This window comes from Uranotaenia lowii, chromosome 3 (assembly GCF_029784155.1).
Source record: "Uranotaenia lowii strain MFRU-FL chromosome 3, ASM2978415v1, whole genome shotgun sequence".
NCBI lineage: Eukaryota > Metazoa > Arthropoda > Insecta > Diptera > Culicidae > Uranotaenia > Uranotaenia lowii.
In genome coordinates, this window is record NC_073693.1 from 207,405,796 (window position 1) to 207,430,037 (window position 24,242).

Genomic DNA, 24,242 nt, shown 5'->3' on the forward strand with positions numbered 1-24,242 from the left:
TATCTTTTGTATTTTTATTTGAAAATAATGAACTTATTAAAAAAAATCAAGTAAATTATGCTCGAATTGTAAAAATCCGACCATCTGGAGGGTCAAAACAGCTTTCAGAGCACATTTTTCATATAAAATTTGACAAAAAATCAAATTTTGTGACGTGAATTCATTCATTCACGCTGTTGTAACTCAGCTAGATTCCAACCGAATTCTATAAATTTTAGAGTTTTAGAATCGTCTTATCATTTTCAAAGAAAATCTCATTTTTTTATTTAAAAAAATGTCAGAGTTTTCTCGTTAAATTAAAAACTTCCCTTTTTTTGTGACGTGAATTCAATCATTTGCGACTGTTTTTGTTCGCTTTTCAAACCAACTACATTGGATATAAACAAATTCTTTTTTCTACAAAATGAAGCCGTGTTTTTTGGCTTCTGAACATACTAAAAATATTTCCAAAAAAAATCATCCATATATTAAAATTAATGATTTTGTAAAAGTTGTCAAAAACACCACATTTTCCAACAAAAAATCTGATTTTCAAAATCATCTAAAACATGTGTAAAAAAATTTATTTCTCTTTTTTCCGTTGGTTTTGTGTGATTTGAATTATCAAAATTATAGACAATTTTGAGATTTTTTGATTCGCGAACGAATAAAAATCACTTTTGAGCGGTACAAGCGCATGGAATCCCGATCAGGAGAGCATATCAAAATAATAACTCAAACATATCTCACCAAGATATTTACATCTGATTCAGTTATAATTAAGTACTCCAAATTTTCGATTTTAAGTTTCTCCAATCCGAATTATATCTTATTCTGATTGACAGACTTGATTGGAGTTGAGCTCATTTTCAATTATCAAGATTTTTTTCTGATTGTCTTAAAATAAAATTATTATATCTTATTTTGATATACGTACAACTTTTTCTGAAACACGGACATCGAAGTCAACGGCCCAAACCGTACAATAATGAGTTTCGCTCAACAGATCCATAAAATTGAATCCAATTGTGTGGAATCCAAAAATGGGGCATGGTTTTAGCAAATAATGTGGTTTATTGACATCCCACTAGAAAAATTTCTCGTAGCACTCATATCTTGATAAGTTATAATTTTGATAGGTTTTGTTCTGTCCAATATCAAACTATGCTATCTGAATGAGATATAATCTTGAAAGGAGCATATCTAAAATTGATATAATTTAGCTATGATCGCATAGATATTTTGATATAATTTAAGATATTTTAACATCCTACGAGTACTGAATTATAACTCATTTAGATAGAAAAAAATAGGTATCAAAATATCTCATTTTGATATAATTTTGTTTTTCCCTTCTGATCGGGATGTGTCTAATGTTTTTAAATAGTCAAACACTATTTCTCTAGTTTCAAGTCATAGATGGCAGCACTGTCTTACAATTTAATCGAATTGATGCCCATTTCCGAATATCTGGGATTAATTCAGGTGTGCTGGCTGGTTTTGGTCAAGAAATAAATACTTGGTACCGTGTGAACGCCTTGGAAATTCTAAGATCACAAAATTAAAAACAAATTTCATCAAGGTTACTAAAAGTGAATTTCGTGGACCGATAATCAGAATAATTTTGTACTTTCCAACGGAGCTTAATGGACCAGGCGACTAGCAGAATTATTGGTATGACTTGAAGTCGAATCGGAAGTTGAGATGAGCAGAAATTTTGGCGGTGGTATATTCTTGTGCTGGTGATTTTTTCGCATATACGGAAAAGCTTTCTGCAGCGTGAACTTCCTCAAAACTGTGTTGGAAAATTACCTCGAAACGATGAATATGGACCTAAATAAACCTGCAAAATCAATTTTAAGACTTCATTTGGTTTCAACTGCAAGATAGTGCTGCCATCTACGACTTGAAACTGGAAAAAGTGAGATTTACTAAAAAAAAATCGAAGTATTTGAATTCCAATCTGTTTTTTTCTGATTCAAAATATACCCAAAATGTTTGTTCCATCATTTTACGTTATTTTAATGAAGAAAGTAAGTAGTTTGGTAAAGAATTACAGCTCAAATGTCAAACTCCTTAGTTCTACAAGAGCATCCCCCCTTTTAAAACCTTTGGAATTCTAAAAAACTTCTCAAAATGCAGTTATCTATTCAATTAGTTTGTAGAAGCATTATTATTCACTTTTACATAGTGAATTTCTAGAAAAAATCTTGTATTTGTTGAAAAACACAAATGTATTCATATTTTGCACCCTTTTTTCATAGTTTTGGTCCTCAACGCCACTTGCAACGTCCAAAAAAAGTAAACTTATGCTTGATTTATCCGTTAAACAATTCAAAACAAATTGTAGAGGAAAATTTTGGTGATTTTTAATCCTTCATCTTTAAACAAGCAAAACACATAGTGGTACTATTCTTGTTTCGCTCACCGTAGTTAAAGCTGGATGCACAAATTTGGAGGCAGCTCCTTTAATCTTATTCCATTCAACCTGATTTCAAAGAAGAATCTCACATGATTTTTATTGAATCTGTAATTTGGTTTTAAAGTAAGTTCTTAATTTCAGGCTGTTTTCAATGTTATTTCCTCAATCAAGAAACAAAAGTTTTACCACGATCCTTTTCTTCAATAATATGTTTATGTATATATTTTTATTAGTTCCAAAAAGCACAAAAAACTTCTTGTCAAAGTTTGTGTATTCAAATGCCCTCTAAAAACAATTTTTTTTAAATACCATGGCGTACATCTGGCTGACAGTGTTTTTATTTTAACTTAAAAATAATCTATGTGTAAATTCTCTAATTTTCACACTTGATAAGTATCATTAAATTATAGGTTGGAAAAAATCCCAAGTTTTTTTTTCTCACCTGAGGAAATTTAGAAAGAAACGATCGTTGAGATGAGGAAAGTCTTTTCTATGATATGACAAGATTTTTTTTTTAAATTGAAATTGTTCGTGATGTCTGATCGAGGCTTATTTTGAAAGGAATTCTGCGATATTTTATTCGATAGGATCATATAGGCACCCTAGGTCATAAAAAGGAAGTTTATCTCAGCATTGGCTTATGCTTATGATATGACTCTTCTTGCAGCAATAAGGTTAAAAACATTAATTTTCGGCACTTTTGTCCAGAATTTTCATCCCCTAGTTGATTTTCGACTCCGCATCCGAACCGTTCAAAAGAAATTTTTGTATGCGGCGAGATTTCTCACTATTTTTTTTTTCTTTTAACTTTTAAAGGTTTTCTTTTTCTTTCGTTGGAGATCCAAAAGTCAGACTCCCTCCTTAAATATTTTATTTTACTTTAGCATATAGGACTGATCACAAGTACGTTAACATAATGTTACATTAAATATAGTTTAGCTCCTTAAGCCTAGTTCATGACACATTGTTTCCTTCCATCTGATTTAAGTTTAATAAATAAATTTAGATATGTACAACAAGCGAAGCAACGCTACTCAAAGCTACTCTACAAATTTGGTTCAATTACTAATCTAAGCCTACACAACGCTCCGTTTGATCCAGAAGTCCTTTATCATGTCCGCACCCTTCTCGGCAATCATTATCACCGGGGCATTGGTGTTGGCACTGACCAGTTTCGGCATTATGCTCGCATCTATGACCCGCAAACCTCGGAGTCCGTAAACACGCAGCTGAGGATCAACTACCGCGCTCTTATCCCAGTAGGGTCCCATTTTACAGGTCCCCACTGGATGGTAGATCGTGCACGTGTAATGTCTTATCATGCACTCCCAGTATAGATCCGTGAACATCTTTATATGCGAACAGCCCGGAAACTTGAACGCACTCAAGGTAGATTTGTATTTCTGCATTGTTTGAGTTCTCGAAACTGCGTACGCAATTTTTACTCCCTCGATCAAGGTTTTCATATCAATGTCATCGTTGAAGTAGTTGGGATAGATGTACGGGTAGTCCAAGGGATTATTGCTTCGAAGTTTTATCTGGCCGAGGCTTTTGGGTCTTAAAAGCATGGGTATGATACTCCAAGAATCCAAGTTGTTGATTGGAGAGAACACGGCGTTGTAGAACGAATCGGTTAAGCCATGTGCCTTTCTCAGCTGGTTGCCACCGTCAGAGTTGGTTGAACCCGACACGAAATGAAATTCTATGTCCGGATAGTCGTCTGTCGCGTTTACGTACTTGGTGCTAACGAAGGCTAATCCTTCGACGCCGCCTAAAATGGTTAGTGGCCCTTGACCAAGAACTGCATACTGCAGTACCGTCGACATGGAGTGGAATCGATTCTCAACTATAGATACGGGTTGGTTGACCATAAATGTTAGACCACCGAGAGCGACGTGATCTTGCATGTTCTCGCCAACTGCTAAGTCTTTGATGAGAGGTATTTTATGTTTGGCCAATTCACTTTTTGGTCCAATTCCAGAGAGCATTAAAATTTGAGGTGAATTGACGGATCCACCAGAGAGGATGACCTCTTTCGAAGCTCGAACAACGTGAATTTTCCTGTCTCGGATGAATTCTACTCCGAAGGCGATTTTAGAAACGGGATCAATAAGTACTCTTGTTACATGAGAGAACATGGCAACATGCAGATTAGGTCGCAATCTTGCCGGTCTGAGGAAACCTTTGTTGGTACTACATCTTCCACCTCGTCGAATTGTCCCTTGGGCAATCATGAAGCCGGTTTGTTTAGCTCCATTGAGATCTCGATTGTCGTAACCCATTTCTACGCCAGCTTCAACAAAGGCCGCCGCCAAAGGTGTGTGATAAGGTGCTTCTCCAACCGTCAAGTAGCCACCAGTCGAGTGGTAAGGCGTATTGGCCAGATACGGATTGGTATTATCTTCAGATTTTTTGAAGTAGTACAGTGCGTCTTTATAGCTCCAGCCGGTGTTTCCCATCGCTTCCCAGTTGTCATAATCTTTCTTGTTGCCTCTCAAGTAAAGCATGTAGTTCAGAACACTTGATCCGCCAAGGACTTTTCCTCGGGGCCAATTACATCGACCTCCAATCATCGCTAAAAGAAACAAGTATTTCATGTTTGAGGCCAATCTTATCATAACGTTATGCAATCTCTCTCTCTTACCTAAACAATATTTTCCCGATGGTTCTGTTTTATATTTCCAGTCCAACTTGCTCAGCTGCAGATATCCCGCCATCAGCGGAACCTCAGATATTTCCGTCTCGTCTCCTCCGGCTTCAAGCAATAAAACATTCCAGTTTTCCACCTCAGTTAGCCGGTTCGCCAAAACTGCCCCTATGGAAGCAAATTGAAGCAAACAAAACTGACATTGACCATTAAAACATGTCGCGTAATGAAGACAACTTACCGGCCGAACCAGCTCCCACTATTATGAAGTCATATTTATCTAGCATCGAATCTGTGGGGACGTCGATCACTCGGGCCTCCGGGTCCATGAATTCTTCGTACTGGAAATACGCAATCGCCGCCACCAGCATGGGCACAAACCAGCCGACGCTTGAGGCCGCCGTAGCGACTGAGCCAAAGGCAGCTCCCACCAGCTCGCTCATGGTACCGGTTTCTTATCTATCGGATACTAGATTCAAAAAAGAGCCAAGAGACGGCAGACGACGCTCTCTTCTTGCTAGATTTAGGTTTTCTCAGCGGTTTGTTTACTACCTACCACCTTTCCAGGTGTGGGTTTCGTTTTTCAACAACAGCCAGTCTCGAATTGCAATGCTTTTCGGCGCTCCGTTGCATTGATGACGTCATTGAACCGCATCAATGGTGAACGCACGTGGTGGTCGTCGGTTGTCGGTCTAGGAATTGAAGAAAGAAAGTTTATGTTGTTATTATTTTTTTGAAGATAAAAATGTCTTGGTTTTTTTTTCACTGATTTTTTTTTTTTTTTTGAGAATGCGTTTCCTTGATTGGATCTATAAATTTCCGAATTCGATGCCTTCACATTGAAAAAAAAAATTCAAATACCAGATTTTTGTATTCGTGCCTCAGCGGTAGATCCTCATGGAACTTCACACGCCTTCATACAGAAACACAAAATTCTGCATAAACAATAACAAAACCACCGAACTTAAAATTACTGTCACTATTACTACTTCACTAAACTATTGTCTGTTTCGCTGAATGGATGATTCTCCTACCACTAATTGATTAAGTCTACTCGAACCCCTCTACTGACCCTTTCAACTCGATACTAATGAATTTAATCGTTTGAGCCCGCAATTTGAGCGGACCACACATGGTTTTACGGTGATACCTGTCAAAACTTATCATCAGGTATATTATTTAAATAAATTGTTATGTGACAGCAATAAAGAATCAAACGGTTGCATGTCACTGCAAAGGAGTGTTATGTTTCAATAACATATAACATTGTACACTGCATTGCATTTATAGAACGTGACGAATTAAACAATAAGTCAATAGGACTTTTTCTATTCAAAAACCTTTCATTAAGGCCAATTTCTGTCTTACATAAGTTTTTGTTGACCGAGAATCAATTGTCTCTGGACTTGTAAAAGGTAGGAGACTGTTGTTATATTAGTTGTTGCTTTTCTTTCTGTATCGTTCTACTAGGCTTAGGGTTCATCGGGCTTAATGGGTCATGATAACGAAGATAATCTGACTGAAGGTCGTAAGGCTATATGGAAGCAAGCCACAACTTTCGGCCTTTTGACCCACTTCGGTCTAAGTTCCTATTAGGCCTATTATCCTTCTGCCTAAAGCTTGATTCAGTTAAAATTGAAACAAAAACAGTTGCCTGTATTTCAGCTATTAATTCTTTAATTCAAGATGTTTTTTATAGAAATGTAGCGTTTTCTTCTAAGAAAAAATACGGATAGAATTATTCGTCACGGTTTCGAAGAATTCTCGAATTTGTCCTGTAACACGGCTCATTGGGCGGCGGCTTCTTCGTGCATAGTTTTAGCTATCTCTCTCTCTCTCTCTCTCTCTCTCTTTCCCGCACAAACTGCCGCAAATTACCACGATTTCAATCATTGACGGAGAAAAAAAGTATGCTATTTCTAACAATAATCCACTTATATTCAATCATCTACCTGGATTGATGATATCAAAATTTCTACAACAAATACATATAATAGACAATCTGATTGATTTCGTACATTCAACCATATTTATAATACATTCAACTATGGTTGTATGATTAATTTTGTGCACTCAACTTTAAATATAATAGATTCAACTATAATGTACGGTTAATGTCATACATTCAACAATAATCATAGTAGATTCATCAATAATAATATAATTGATTTAATTATAAATATTTAAGATTCAACTATATTAATATGATTGATTTGACTATAAATATGATAGATTCAATTATATTTCTATGATTGATTCAATGAGGTCAACTATAAATATTGTAAATTTATATTCTGTTTATATTGGAAGTTATCATATCTTTAGATGTTTTTTTCGAAATTCTATTATGGCTACGTTTCATTTTTTTTTAATTTATTGTTACAGCATTTTGCATCTAGTTCGTTTTAACCGCCACGATGCTAGAAAACCTGACCGGAAATCCCGATATACACGTCCTGGTTTTCCGCTGTTGTTCTTTTTGCTTCTTGATGCATGATTGCCCAGCAAATTGTGCGACTTAACGAAAATAAAAAAAAATATATATATATATATATATATATATATATATATATATATATATATATATATATATATATATATATATATATATATATATATATATATATATATATATATATATATATATATATATATATATATATATATATTTTTATGTATTTTTTCCAATTTAGTTTTTTTGTGATTTTAAACTATTTTTAAAAGGATTTTTGTGATTTTAAACTATTTTAAAAAGGAAATGAACCAAATCTTGAAATTCATCTAAAATTCATATTAATTTTTGATAAAAGTGAGAGGAATCGATTTTACAAGCAAACAAAAAATTCTAAAAATTAAAAAAAAAATCATTTTGACAGCTTGATTCTGTAAATAACGTTCTAATAATATATATTTTTAGACTAATAATCTACTTATTTGAAGATTTTCAACAAGGCATGAAAATGAAAGCAATCATTTTCAATCGAAAATTTTTTCTATCATTTGACTGTTATGCGGACCGGTCTGAATGTTTTGTTTACTGACTTTCATAGCAACCTGAAACTTATAAGTTTTCATTTGGCGCCAAAAAATGTTGTTCGATTGTGAACTTCCGAAGCAGTGCAGTTTCAAACGATTGAATGAAAATTGGAGACCTTGCCTACTACACGACCACTGCCAGGAACTGGCTGAGCCCTAAAACAGCGATATGATCGCTGCAGGAAACACGTACTGATCTCACACTTACGATTTTTTTAAATTTTTGCTGATGAACACGGATGAACACTATAGTATTCAAGTATCACATAAGCAATCATAACAACATAGTTTAATTAACTAAATTTAATGTTCAATACCAAGAATCAATCATACATTTATAGTTGAATCTATCATATTTACAGTTGTAACAATTATACCACTACAGTTGAATCTATCATATTTATAGTTAATTGTCAGAGGTCAGCCAGAAATGTAAAGTTGAATATTTTATATTTATAGTTGAAAGCCTAAAATCAATCAAACAAATGTAGTCGAATCTATCATATTAACAATTGAATCAATTATACTATTACAGTTGATTCTATTATATTCATAGTTGTTTGTGTAAGGTCAATCAGCAGTTTGTAGTTGAATCAAACATATTTATTGTTGAATGCCTAAAATCAATTATACAGTTGTAATTGAATCTTTCATATTTACAGTTGAATCAATCATACCACTACAGTTGAATCCATTATATTCATAGTTGATTGCGTAAAGTCAATCATCAGTTTGTATTTGAGTCTATTTTATTTATAGTTGGATGCGAAAAAAACAACTAGGGGAGATGGGGGCATAATGGCCACCTTAAGGAAAACGGTTATTTAACCATAGAAAATAGCTATAATATGGAGGTTACATTATTGTTTCGTGTTCAGACACTTGGAAAGCCTATTCCCTAACGGGCTGAAACGTGAAAAACTAGATGAAAACGTTAAAAAATGCATTTTAAAAAATTTTGCCAAAAGCTGAAAACCAGCCACTGTGGAGGCATAATGAGAACCCCCCCTGAGGCAGTATGAGCACCATTAATCAGAGCAAGATGTACGTTTTTGCCGGGGAATCTAGCAGCGAATTCAATTTGATGAAGTCAGGTGAGTCGTAGATTCATCAAACAAAGCAATAACAAAATAATCTAGGTCTGTTTGTAGAATACAAACAATTTACGCACGCCCATACATTATGTGCTTTGTTCGGAGGATGATGCTACTAGCCGTATAATGTAACAATAAAAAAATCGATCATGAACTGTGAATGGAAAAAAATCACCTCGAACAGAAATCTAACTCTAGTCTTTTGATAACCTCTGCGACACCTTACCAATAGGCTAAATTGTCGGATGAAAACTAGTCAAGGTGTGGCGCTATAAATCAATTTTAATTCGCTGCTAGATTCTACGGCAGAAAATGCTCATTATGCCTCGATAATATGGTGCTCTATATGCCCCTAGTCAACAAATTTAAGTAAAAACGTGTTTTAAAATTGATAAAAAGTAAAAAATCAAAAATTTTATGATGGTAAAAATTGAGAAACAATGTGTACATCATGTTGCAGTGCGTACATTATAGATCAAGGTTATTTTAAGATCATAAGAGCTTATTTCGTGGTGCTCAAAAATTATAATATTTTCGTAACTTGAGAACCAAGCTAGTTTTTTTTTAAATATATCTGTAAAGATGATAAGGAGATTCCTTTTTTTGTGAAAAATTAATACTATAGGAAGTACGAAACAAATCCTCATGAAAATTTATTTAAGAAAATACGCACTTTCGTAGAAAAGCGTAGTTCTCATTATGCCTCGCGTGCTCGTTATGCCCTCATCTCCCCTACTCTTCAATGATTGGTATAACCAGCTGAAATAATTAGAACAACTGTGGTCTTTTTTCTCCGTGTTGACTGCACAATTTTCGTGCTCATTGACGTATCTTCTCCCTTTATCTCAGTCCCCCGTTTTGAAATTTTGCTGAAATGATTTGAAACAAATTTATTTTCAAGCAAATTTCTAGTTCAGTATAAGGAACATCATTTTTAATTATTTATCAATGACTTACCCTAAATAGCAATGATTTGAAGCATTCATTATGATTCGTTTAGAAAATTTTAATTAATTTTATTAGTAAAATTTATTATTTTTTGAGTTTGTGTGATAACTATAAGTAAGAAAATGGTTTAGAAGTCAATTTCCTTATTTCTTGGGTATTTTTAGCATTGTTATTATTTTTGGCTAAATTTGAATTTCGAAACCCCCCCATGGACGAGTCCTTCGCACGGGCATACAAATGCCCACACTTTGGCCTTAACCCCGGCCATAAGATTCTGCACAACCTGTGAATCAACCGTTTTTTGCATGTAAACCCATACTTTCTTCAATTCTTCGACTGCCTTCACTACATTAGGTCGTTTAAGAAGGTACCGCTTAATCACTCGCGTCACCGTGGAATTCGCGATTCCCAACGTTTTAACGATGGAACGATGCGAGAGATCATCGTTCTCGTGATGAATGCGCAAGATTTTACCACGCACGAGCTGTTCTTTCGACTCCATTTCCGCGAGATTTGATCAAAGAACTTTAAAACTTGCAGGATGTAAACAATACACTTTGAACTAAATTCACACAAATTTTCATTAAATTCTACAAAACGGTTAAAAAGTTAGGAAAAAATTCATAGTGAGCCAATTTCATCGTAGATACCCTTTATATATATTCGACAATCGGATTATTCTCCCTAATTTCTTTCCCCTTCAGCTGGTTTTCAAGCTTTTAACAATCATTACATTTAAATGATTTTCAGATTCACAGCAGTCAATCCGAAAGTCATAGTCGATAAGAGCTTTCGCTGGAAACAGTTGATTTTGATGCATACAATCAAACAACAAGAGGGTTTCCACTTTTTCTGGAATCAATTTTTTTTTGTAAAACCCGCATCAAAGGTGTCAACGATGATTATCAAAATTATTTGGAACTATTTTAAATCTGATACCTTCAAAGAAATCTCATAAATGACATTGCCGTTGGTTACTTTCAAAACCTTTTCCCAAAACTACATACAATCACCTAGTTTTTCAGGGTACCGTTTGATTTGCATCAACCCAGGTACGCACACATATTATCGTCCGCATCCATCTTACGGTACTTCGCACCAATTTCACTTTCGGTGCACGTACACACTCCAAACTACGAGTGGGTGGAAATTAAGTAACGGCTGTTGCAAATCGATGCAACACGGCCGCCCATAAAATCTTCACAAATTCCTTCGGAACTATTGTCGATCATCGGTAGTGTTTATGATTTGTTCGTCGTTGTCGTGAGACAAGACTCGTTTTAGCGTTATTTCCACCGGCAAAGCTTTTCTACTAACTATTGCAAAACAGCTGGAAACCTTCAGTCTGTCCGCCTCTTCCATTCGCAAATCCAAATTGAACTTTCATTTTCTTTTCGGATGAGCCACATTTTTCACGTTTAAATTTTTCATCGTCACTGGATCTCCAATATCGCGTGATTCATCGGAAGTAAATGAACATCGGCTGCAGGTTTTTTTTTCGGTATCCCTCCTGCCCAAACAATCTCATCACCTGTCTACTGGCTGGCTGGCAAACAACCATTGAACTGACCTAAAAAAAAACCCCAGCTACAAGTTAAATCGGTTACGTGCATCGAGTCACGTAGCATAGTCGAGGTTAGCCGAAATAAAAATTTCACTCCAGTTTTCGGCAATAGGCCGCCCCAGTGACTGGAATATAACGGCGAAGCTGCAATACGAAACCATTCAGCTGCACCAATCACCGTTTCACAATGCAAAGTTCGAAGGAGCTTCCGAAGGTTGACATTTGCTCACCACGCAGCATAAAGTTATGCATTTATGTTAATATAAGTTGATGATGTTTGGACATTCACTTTCTTCTTGTTTTTTTTTGTGAACTACAGAAAAGTTTTGGTTTTTAACTTTTTGAGCTTGTTTTGGGTGGGCATTTAGCCTAATGGCTAGCGTGTTTGACTTATGAGCCAGGCCATCGGGAATCGAATCCCCCCGCTTCCAATTTAGGTTGAGGAAATTTTGTAAGTCCACAACCATAAAAATGAACACATACAACAAAAATATAACACACGATGAAACGCAAATTGAATTGTAAACTCTACGGAGTGTAAAAAAAATGCGAAATATCTCTAGGGCTAGTAAAAAGATTGTAAACTTAATAATTGATAACATTGATAAATAAAAAATAGTTTATGGCCTTTTTTAAGATCTTAAAGAAGCTTTTGATACTTTAGATTATGAAATATTTCTAAAAAACGAATGTTATGGCTTAAGAGTGAGGTTACCAGAATTTTTTCAGCACGTATTGGGGCTGAACAAATCCGGGCAATTTTATATAAAAATCTGGCAAAATCCGGGCATATGATTTCAAAAAAGACGACCTAAAATCCAGGCAATATCTGGACAAATTTTGTCAAAACCCAAAAATTACTCAACAAAAATCATAAAAAAATATTGAAAAAAATTTTCAACAAATCTCATCGTATTTTAGGCTTCAAAAAAAGCTTTCATCATTATTTTCAAAATTGTTTTGGAGTCATAAATAAAGAAAAATACAACACAATTTGTTTTATTTTTTGTTAGATTTCTCAAATAAAATTTATTCACACACGATTTTTTCATTGAAATTGTTCTCAAATTTTGTATTAAATGTTTGAACAAATCCGGATAAAACCAGGCAATCTGGCAACCTCACAAACAACTTGATTTGCAGTTTTCTATCAGGAAAAACCTATTTGTTCGTATTGATGAGGTAAATAGTTCTTTTGAAAAAAAAAATGGAAGTCAGCGTTCCGCAAGGTAGCAACATTGGACGAATCCTATTTCTTTTGTAAATCAATGATATTAGCAACCTGCCATTGCATGCAGTACCAAGACTTTTTTCAGACGACACGGCACTTTTTTATTACGGAAAAGGTCGTAATGTTATTATTAAAAAAATTGGAAGATTTCAACAACATTCTGCATAAATATTTTAACTCCAATCTTCTCACTTTGAACCTTGCAAGAACAAATTCTAGGGAACCACACAAGATGATACATTTTCATGGAAATAATGTAATTATTCAACCTTCCCTTTCGTCATCCATCCAATCTGTTGTACTCGAACTACATCAACAATGTTCTAACATTGACTTAACTTTGTAATTTTCAAACGGGAACTTATGTCTTTGATAATACAATTTGCGTGCCTTTCATGAACCTCAAAATCTTACGTTTACTTTAGAAATTCGAATTCAAAACACTAGGCAGTCTCATCACCGATTAAGAAGTAGTTCGTCAACTAGCCTCTGGATCAACATAGGATTTCTTTTGTCGGACTCACGAAGTACAATTATCCACCTGAAAAATTAAGGACAAATAATTACACGAATATTTTAAGACCAAACCGATAATTCTTAACATGAATAAAAAAAATTGAATTTTGATTCTGTTTGCGAATTCCAATACGATTTCTGAAAAGTACAAAAAAAAAACCAGTTCTGTATCAAAATTGCAGGTCAGTATTTTTTCCTTAATTTAAATTCTTATGTTTTTGGTTTGAATCTGAACTCATTGTTTCAATTTGTTTTATTTTTAATCTGACTTGTGAGTCCAAATAAAAAATTGATTTCTAAAAATCAATCTGATTCTGATTTTTTAATTCTTGATGGCCAGCTAGAAGCTCTGTTAAGTTGAAATTTTTCATAAGAATTACGGTTAAGAATCTTAAATCGGATTTGTTAACTAAGAGTCAGGATGGTTTCTTATTTTCTTTTTTTTTATATATTCGGAAAACTAATATCTGAAGAGATTGTACACCATAATTTATGTTTGTTGCTTAATTTCTCGGTCTTATTGATGAAAAGTGATTATAATAAGAATACTGATTTCTAAATATTGTCAATACATTTGAATTTCCAAAATTATGAATCAAGCTTTGAACGAAATGCAAAACCATATTTGAACCAGTTTTGTAGAACGGTTTTTGATTTTTTCTCTTATGATGATTCGAACTAAAAATCAAGAATCCCAAACTGGATACAGAATTCGAAAAATGAAAACAAAAATACAATTTTGAATTTCAAAATATGGGACCAAAACCTCCGAAACGAGTAAAAATATCTTATTCAAAATTTAATATTCTGAACAGAATTCCTATCAATAAGTGAAAATCTTTTTAAACTGAAGAGAATTCTTAACCTTGGAATTAGTTTTCGAGGTTTTGGCATTAGTTTTTAATGAAGATTATTACTCTTAATAACCTTACTCAATCTCTTAAATAACCTTAAATAACCTTACTCAATCATTCCAATTTGTTTGGGAATTTAAAACTTTGAGCGTAGAACCTCGCTTGCTTTTTCTGAACCCTCATCTATTTCCAGGGGGCTCTTTCGAGCTTCTGGTGAGAAGAAGTGTGGCGGGCCATTAGAAAAATCTTTACGGAGTATAAACTGAAACTTTGGTCGTATAGTCTCTGTAACTGGGCTGAAATTATAAGACCTAGTCGATAAGTAATTCCAAGTCGTGCTAAAATAGCATCGGTGAGTAGAAGAAAATTATATTTTTAAGTTTTGTAAGATTGATCAGTAACCTTTCCAACATTCCTGCTCGCTATTTTCTAAGTTATCAAACAACATTTGACATTAAACATAATAGCTACAACAATTCTGTAAGAAAGTAGTTTTTAGTTTTTAATAAATATAAGAAATCATATTCGTGTGTTTAAACTTATTTGCATGTCAAATTCAATTAAAAAAAACACGTGAAAATTGCCTGGTCCGTTTATATATTATCTCCACATTGATTTTTTATCAAACCACCCCTGTTTAAAACGGGAAAGATATTTTAATGCATTGAATTGTTATGTTGGGTTAAAACTTGCATATGCCTCAATTTTGATGGAAATCGTTCAAGGTATATTTTATTTTGCCTGATTTTAAGATTTTGTATGGGTCACCTATTTTTAAGGTACAACTTGCTTGTATACCAATTTTGGTTTATTTTACTTGTTTGGGTTCTTAGAGGAGTCACTTCCGACTGCCCGAATCAACAGAACTAACATTTATGTTGAACAAGCATCTGTAAATTTTCTCTAAGGTTTATAAGAATAAGACTCATTTTTTCTGAAGAGCTTTTGAAGGTTTTATGAATAATAACAACAGAAAACATGGAAGATCTATGATGATTAAAATTGAATTGTATCAAATGGAAACAAGCGTTGAACTAATACCTTAAGTCTGTACTTAAGGACTGCACTCGAAAAAAAAATACAAAACATTCTTTGTGAAAAACTTTTGAATGAAATTTCGTGATATTTTAATTTACATAAATAGCTAAATATTATCATGTTTATATGTGCAAAATTTTGTGACATGGGATCTATAGAAGTGCTTTGAGAAAAAGGATCGCTTTTGGAGGCATTTTTCTTTGTATATTTGGTCCATATTGTCAGCGACCTCATGAACTAAACATAATTTTTTCAACTCAGTCTGTTGTGAAATTTTTCGGAATTTTATCCCGGTAGCACTTGATCTCCGCATTTGGTTTATTCAATCCGTGGACAGCTTTTTTACCGTGTAAACATGCCAGTTTCTTTTTCAGCCTGATGAACCAGACAGAAATTGAACCTCTCACATTGCTTACCATCTTAGTATAATCTTCACTTTTATTCAAATTTAAGCTCACCGTTACCACAGAGAACAGACGTACAAGCTAGCCCATGAATTTTTTGTGAAGTTTCCAATGATAGTTTCGAACCAATTTTTGTTTTTTGGCTGGGTCACCAGATGTCTCCAAGTACACCAAAAAGAACTGTCAAAACCAAACTGGAAAAAAACAACATTTTGGTCAGTCTTAAACAGGTCGTATGAACTGTTTGGCATGTTTCAAGAAAATTGCTGTTAAAGTTTCGTAACACTGTCGTCCGATTGCATGATGAAAAAATATCTTAAAAGTTAATCGCTATTCCCGCCCTGAAGTTTTTGTTAATAACCATTTATATTTTACGCTATCTCAAAAACCACTTGACAGATCGTTATAAAATTTTGCACATGTAAACATGCCACCATTAGAAAGATTTCCTGAATTTTTTCATCCATGCATTCAACATTACAAAAGAAAGTGATACATTTTTTCGAGCAAACTTTCGAACAATTCAAGCCTTGAGCTTATTCTACGATTCACCTGCAAGTTTGCCGAAATCACAGACTAATCTGTAATTTTACAGAATTTTGAGCAAATTTTCATCACAAAATCTGTGTCACAGAACACTGAATTTTGGGAATATTCACTGATTTCACAGATTTTTTTTAAATTTTGTACGTGGTTTCAAAATTTTAATTTTTGATGTCAATATAAATTTCTGATTCCTTAGTCTAGATTAAAAATATATGATGAGATAAGGAAGGTTAATTGATTTTCCTAAAAAAAAGTAAAAAAGACCCATTTTTCATGGTTTTTAAATGATACTTAAGGAAATAGCGTCACAAAAAACAATCACAGATTTTTTGGGCTGAATCACAGAAAGTCAGAATTTTTATTGGCCAAAACACAAAATTTTTTTCCGGCAACTTTGGTCACGTGACGTGACTTGCCAAATTTTAACTCGTGGTGCCAACTCTAGTAACCTTTCCAGGCTAAAAATTTTAGCTCCTATGAGCTGCTATCGGTTTTTGAAGCTCATCTGAACTTACTTTTCTACCCTGAAGCATTTTCAGGAGTCAGTCAATTAAAATTTTTGCCAGACACGTCACGTAACTCGCATTATAAGCTTTCTTGTTGAAATGTTTTTATTTAATTTTTTTTATTGACGAATATACAAGCCGAGCCCATCATTCTTGCTTCAAATCAATTAAAATATAAATTAGTACAATTTGTTCATTAGTATGAAACTAAATTTAATCTGGATGGTATCGAAAATTTCCACTTCAAATTATAATAATAGTTTTTTTTGTTGAGTATTTCATCACCTAAAACAGTCTATCAAAAAGCAATGATTATCCAAAACTCGAATGGTTCACACTAAGGTTGCCAGATTTTTTTTCAGCACGTATCCGGGCCGGACAAATTTGGGCAATTTTATATAAAAACCTGGGAAAATCCGAGCATTTGATTTAAAAATTGGCGACCAAAAATCCGAGCAATATCCGGGCAAATTTTGTCAAACCCCAGGAATTACTCAACAAAAGTCAAGCAAAAAAATTAAAAAAGAATTGTTTTTTGGTCTAAGCCTAGGCTTATCGACAAATTTGAAATTGTATTTTAGGCTTCCAAAAACCTTTCATGATAATTTTTATAAAACTTACTCGAAAAGTTTCGTTTTGGAGACATACATAAAAAATCGTACACATAAGAATAATTGTCGATCGATTACACACTTTCCTTCAATAACCGTTTTTGTCACAAAACGGTCGTATTTACCTTAAAAGATTTATTATGGCTTGATAGTTGAAAGTTTTTGAAGAATTTGTTAAGAATATAAGATTAATGTTTCTATTTGCGGGTATTTTTGCAAAAAATATGAAGATTGACAAGAATCTCCTCCTGTGAGGATACATCTAGAGTTTTCGTGACGAAAAATCTTGCTTTTATTTGAATCATGAATCGCGATGATCATATTATGTTTCGGCAAAATTTTTGAGATGAAATTCCAGTCAAGAGGTGTTTTAGTGGTAGCAAAAAAAACAAGTCTAGTGAATCCACTAACTTAACCCCAGTGCATCTAAAAAAATTAAGGAATGGGCATTAACAGACTGGAAATTCAAGAAAAAGAATGCAGTCACCTAAAACATTGATAAGGAGAAAAAATTGAGCAGTTAAATGACTAAAATATACCAAGAGTAAAAAAAGGAATATGTAATTCTTATGTAAATCGTAAATTGAACTGTATCAAATGGCAACAGGCGCTGAATTAAAAAATGTAAAATATACTTTTGGGAATATACATTCGTGAATTTGATACACGCGTTGACAAATTATCCTAAATGGACCGCGAGAGAGGAAACAAAATTCTGCACCTTCACTCCCGAGATCGACTAATCCGAGGCATAAATTTTACCTTTCTAACCGTAAAAAGAGTGCTCCACTAAGATCAATCTTGTTTTAGCGGATAAATTTGCCCGCAAGTTTATGATTTGGCAAACCAAATTATATATTTGACAATTGTAAATATGGCAGTTGAAAGAAGACAAAAGTTTTCATCGCTCGAGCAACCATGTTTAGACAAGTTTATAAGAAAAAAATGTTTTTAAGAGATAGCTTTGCCATTTATCCAGTCATACGAAGGCTTCCCGTGAGGTTCTAGGGAGCCGTTCACTAATTACGTAAGCACATAGGGGGAGTGGGGGTGTTTTACATTTGCTCACGATCTCTTACCAGGGGGGTAGGGGGGGTTTCCAAAAATCTTACGTAAGAAATGTTACATTGATAATTCGTCACAGCCATTCGAAACCATATTACTCAGTTTTTTTCTCACTGCCTATTTATTGGTTATTTGTGTGTGACGTTATGTTATTTATATTTTAATGTCTATTAATTTATAAAAAAAATTGCTGGTTCTATAAAACTTACAGAGATCCAAGTTAAACCCTTATGCCACCAAAACACTAAATCACATTAATAAAACAGATCGTCACTTTACAAACGATTCACCAAAAAAATCCTTAAACTTTATCGCTCACCACTGAAATGAGACTGAGCTTTAAGTTTAGTTGACAGCGTAATCGTCGTTAAACATTTTTGCAACAATTTTTGAAGTTTAGAATGACTTTTTTAATACATTTTTCTGATCTTCAGGTAAAAAACATTACAATTTTTATGGTACCTTGTGCTAACCTGATCTTTAACTCTTTTTTTTAATCGGAATTGAGATTTTATATTGTTTATTCAATTGTGGAAATTTATTGAAGTGTATTGTTACCCCGAACATGCTATATCTAAAATGATGGTTTTTAAAATCGATTATTTAATCTGTTGTTTTGTATAAATTGTGCTTTTCAAATGCAATTATTAAGTTTTACTTAAAAGTACTATGCCTTGAAGCATGGCCGTAGGAACGGGGGGGGTTTTGGGGGTTAAACCCCCCCCATGAGGGTCCAAAAAAGCTAGCGAGGTATTCTACTCTACAATCATAATTTTCAATTCATAATCAAATTGTGATAATAGAGCAAAGATATTCAAGAGTTACTATCTGAACTAAAAACTGTTACAAAAACCTCCAAAAACCCATTCCAAGTTTAAAATTCTGCTATATTTTTTCAAAATTTTCTCACTTGTTCATTGAATAAGGTTGTCACTTTTTTTCAGCACGTACTGGGCCGGACAAATCCTTGCTCTTTTATATAAAAACCCGGCAAAATCCGAGTATTTCATTTCAAAGTTGTCGACCAAATCCAGGCAAAACCGGGCAATTTTGGTCAAAACCTAGGAATTGCTCATCAAAAATCTAGAAAAAAAAAATTAAAAAAACTTTCTTGATAATTTTTTGAAACTTGCTGCAAAAATTTTGGACGCACAAATAACAAAAATTACAACATAATTTGTTTTTTTTTTAGTTTGATTTAAGAATGAGAATGAGAACACACCCGGGGAAAATCCGGCTTATTCCAATGAAATCTGGGCAAACGGTTTGGACCGGACATATTCCCATAAACAAAATTGTATTTCGACATATTTTCGTATTTCTGATCTTGTATCAAGTTAAGGATTCTTGATTTTCAGTTGGAATAATCATAAGAAATTAGGAGTGAAAAGCTGCTTTAAAATCCTTTTTCAAATTCGGATTTGCATTTGAATCATGTTTTTCGAAAATCAAATTCATTTTCAATATTTTGATAATAGTTTTCCGAATATGAAAAAAAGGAAAAGTTTGTTTAATATTCAAATTTGAAGTTTTTAAACTTTATTCTAAACAAAAGTTAAACATTTAAAGCTTCTTAGTGGCGATCCAAAATAGAAAACCAAATTCTGATTCATCATTAGAAATTCACATTTTAAATTAGATTCACAAAACAGAATAAAAATAAATAATTAAAATAATGAATGAAGATTAGACCAGCTCTACAGAATTTAAATGATAGATTCATGAATGAAGGCTTTAAGATATGGCTCATGAAATTCTGATCAAGAATTACATTTCGGAATTCCCATAGAAATTCGGAAACGGATTCAAAGTTTAATTTTCGAATTCAGGTTCAGAAGGTTTTTCAATCAACATAAAATTGTTGAGAAATTCAAGAGAACATAAACTTAAAAATTTGCTTGTAAATTCAATTTCCAGATTTCAAAATTTTTATTCAGAAAAATTTTGTACACACAATTCAGCTGGAAATCACAAAAATAAAGTAGAATTTGAGATAATTTTCTTGGTTTTGATTCCTGCAAAATATCCATAATTATATTAAAAATAATCATCCACAGGATTTTTAGTACGGAATTGATTCTTTATGAAAAATATTGCCTGTTTAAGAAACATGTACCTGATCTTCACCTTGAAAATCTGCACAAATTTTTATATTTTTCCGGTGTATTGTTTAACATTATTAATATTGCAGCTTTTTTAAAGCCAAATTTTAAACTAAAATCATAAATTTAGTTGAAGTTTGCATCAAGCAAATTTGATTCGAAAATTACTTATCTCTTACTCTTTTTTTTATTTTTAAAATTGTATTTATTTTCATCAATGGTTTGAATCTTGGAAATTCAAAAATTTTAACCATCCACGAAAGCAAATTTCATATTTTGTTTCTAGAGGTTTCATAAAAAAAAATTTGCCCACTCTTTAGACTAAGGATCACTTTTCTAAAGTTACTTTTTAAAGGTTTTATTAATGACACTTTATCATCCTTGTGACATTCGTGTCTTCTCTTAAGTTACAATTTCAAACGGAAACTATTAATGAGTACTTTAAAATGAATAATCATGTAGTTACAAACATAATTTGTTTTTTTTTTATTCGTGTGTTGTTAGACAAAAAATCATAGGTGAAAATTAGTCACCAAAACCCCCCCCCCATGAGTCGGTTGTTCCTACGGCCCTGCCTTGAAGCATGGATGTCACATTTTTAATATTTTCAAGCTATTTTTGAAAAAAAGTTTTAATTTCTCAAACAATAAAAAACGTAACATCTTACATGGGAGGGAGGGGGGGTTTTGAAAGATCTTACTTTTTCTTACCAGGGGGGGAGGGAGAGTTGAAAATTTCCAAAGTCATGCTTACGTAATTATTGAACGGCCCCTAGCACGATAATTTTGATATTTTTAATAAAGCTTTAATCCCCCAAACTGCCCACGGTTTCGTCCCACCGAAAGATATCGGGCAATAGTGAAGCACAAATTAAAAAAGGGTGGCAAATCAGTCAAATCATCATCTGATATTCGACACGAATGCCATGAGGATGGTAAAGTGTCACTAATAAAATTTGAAAAAACTCATCTGATATGGGAAAGTGGTAGAAAAAAGTGGCCGATATGGTTGATGTTACTGTGCAGAAATTGATGGGAGGTATTCGACGAAAAGTTAAAAAAATCATCAAAATAGCAAAAACATTTTTTTTATAATTTTTTTCTAAAGGTTTAATAAAAAAAAACCCACAAAAACCTATTCCTACCAATTTTGTACGTTATTTCCTCATGGAGTAATCGGAAATTGTATGCGACCCGATTTTTAGTGGTATGTACATTGTACAAGCTTTAGCATCTTGTTATGTAGAATGTTAAAGAAATTGTTATAATTTGTTGTTTCGAGGGACAAAACCAACAAGACAATATTTCTGAAAAAGTAGGTAATGAAATGCTTTCCAGGTTTTTTTTAACCTGATAGAGTTGTATTTTTTTCTATGAGTTATTCCTTCATAAATGTTTGTATGCCTTTCGATTAAAACTTCCAATATTGATTGCACGACATAACTAAATCCAAAAAACTAGTCATAATTTGTCCGGCATAAACTCACACCGTTATTTTTATGAGTAGGTACTCTCACTCAATTTGCCATAGTAAAAAAAAACCGCAAACCATAGTAAAATGCCGACATTGCAGATGGTTAAAATTCGCAACCGTTACATAAGCCTGCAGATCGAAACTCGTCCGCGTCACGTTAATTGCCCCATACACGGAGCGGATTTCTCACGGGCACAACACCGTAAAGCAGCTTTTTTTCTATGATGTCCATTCCAATCAATTAACAGCTGATGTTGTTATGTTTCTTCACTTTCTTTCATCGTCATCCGGAAGGTATGATCCAATCAGCCGTTGTTGGTATGGAGAAGTAAAAATAGACAAAAACACACCACGAAAAGGCCGCGCCGTGCTTCGCGATCTCTACCGGTGCAACGACCTTAACCTACACCTTTCTTTGGTAGAGAGGCAAGAAAAAATTACCCTTGCTTCGGTCACTTCTGGATGCAATCGTTGAGACTTCAACCAACTTCTTCCCTAAGGAGAGGCCATCATCAATCACCACAACAACAATCAGTTATGAGTTACACCCGCTTTCTGGTTGGCCTAATTGCGCTTTCTTCCCTCTTTGTTATTGAAGCATGAAGTTTTCTCTTCTCAAATTTGTTTCTTCACTTCTAGAGAGGAATTAACTTGCACCGGAAAATGGGTCACTTAAGTTAGCAACAGCTTAATCGGGTTTCAACTTTCTTTTTGAATATTTTCGTTTGAATCACATTTTCACTTTGGCTTCTACATATCTGAGATACCTAATCATCCAGCTTTTCGTAAAACTAATTGATAGTTCTGGAAATAACTTCCTAAAACAAGCAGAACCTTCCTACGCGTTGAAATTTCTCCAAGTTTCTTTACGCATCGCGCTAAGTCGCGACAGACTGATCTAACAACTACGCGTACGCAACCCGCCGAAGTTTAAACTCGACTGAGACCATCGCTTGAGACCTAACAGTCGCGTAGTAGCGTAGCGCCAGACTCAGCCAGCACCGGATGATGATGATATGTACCGTTGGAGTTCCTCAATTCGAGACTCGTCAATTTCTTTCTCCCAATACTCGCGGGTCCTGCTCCAGCAAACGTAGTGACGCCAATGGTGTTTTCCTTTTCTTTCGGAAACTTCCCGTCCGTTGGACGCTTCATTTTTTGGATGGCTCGCGCGCGAGTTGATCGCCATGCTGCTCCTTCATCGAAGAGCAATCGGGGGTGGATGGACTCTCTTTCTCCTCAAGCGTCACAACAGATTACGGCGGTTTTTTTCCTGCTCCAAAATACAGACACACAACAATGCACCTGATGATCGCCACTTGTTGGTGAGATTGAGAGACGATACGAAAAATGGTAGAACGAGTCGAATACGTGAAATTGGTAACTTAGCAAAATATGTATATTATTCAATATATGATATTTCAACTTACATCAACTTAATTTTCATTTTATTGTCTTAGTTTATTGATATAATTCCATGTTTTTTTAAATACAATTTTTGGGCAAGTTACAAATCACCATATTAGTAAAACCAACAAGTGATTTTAGAATAGTAGTTCAATTTATAGAATCCTTTAAAAAAAGTCAACAAATAATGACCACACTACACTACATAACATGAGAATATCAATAATCAAAATTCTACCTTAGGGTTTCTTTCGTCTCTAGCGTAGAAGTCTTTTGTAAGAAGGGAAATACAACCATTTTTTCCTCGGATAGGATTCGATACTTTGATAAATGAAAGTTTTATGCTTTTGGTCTATAGATTGATGATCAAGTGACCAATTCAGCCGACTATTAAAAATGATACGCGCTGTATACTGCAATCGATAGTAGACCTCATTCGGTCTCATTCTGACATTCAACTATCATTTTTTGTCCTAAAAATGATGGCATTACACACGAAGATGGCATATGCTTATCACATTTTCAATGTATTTTAGAAAAATTTACCTGAATGAACAAGTTTGAATGCACAAATTTCAGGTTTTAAAATGATCTTAGATTTATTAACAATGGTGATGCACCTGAACTTCAAATGTTTTAAAATTTTTTGAAAAAGATCCCAAACTTTAGTGAAATATACCGTTTCATTGTAACAGTTGAAGTGATGATATCGTCAAAAAAAAATTTAACTGAAGTTTATGTATTGTATCACGGCCGTAGGAACGGGGGGAGGGGGGATTATGAGGTAAGCCCCCCTCCC

General features: G+C 33.8%; 1 protein-coding gene across 2 annotated transcripts; it reads right to left on the reverse strand.

The window, feature by feature from the left end:
- Nucleotides 1-3,211: 3,211 nt before the first annotated feature.
- On the reverse strand, nt 3,212-22,960 carry LOC129755071 (glucose dehydrogenase [FAD, quinone]-like). Of its 2 annotated transcripts, none has more exons than XM_055751398.1 (4): nt 22,478-22,960; nt 5,290-5,740; nt 5,046-5,216; nt 3,212-4,976 (listed from the first exon to the last, which is right to left on the reverse strand). In XM_055751398.1, the coding sequence occupies exons 2-4, from the start codon at nt 5,489-5,491 to the stop codon at nt 3,478-3,480; spliced, it is 1,872 nt and encodes a 623-aa protein (XP_055607373.1). In that variant the 5' UTR covers nt 5,492-5,740; nt 22,478-22,960; the 3' UTR covers nt 3,212-3,477. The 2 variants fall into 2 exon arrangements, with proteins under 2 accessions (XP_055607373.1, XP_055607374.1); XM_055751399.1 differs by having other exon boundaries at nt 22,387-22,960.
- Nucleotides 22,961-24,242: the final 1,282 nt, after the last annotated feature.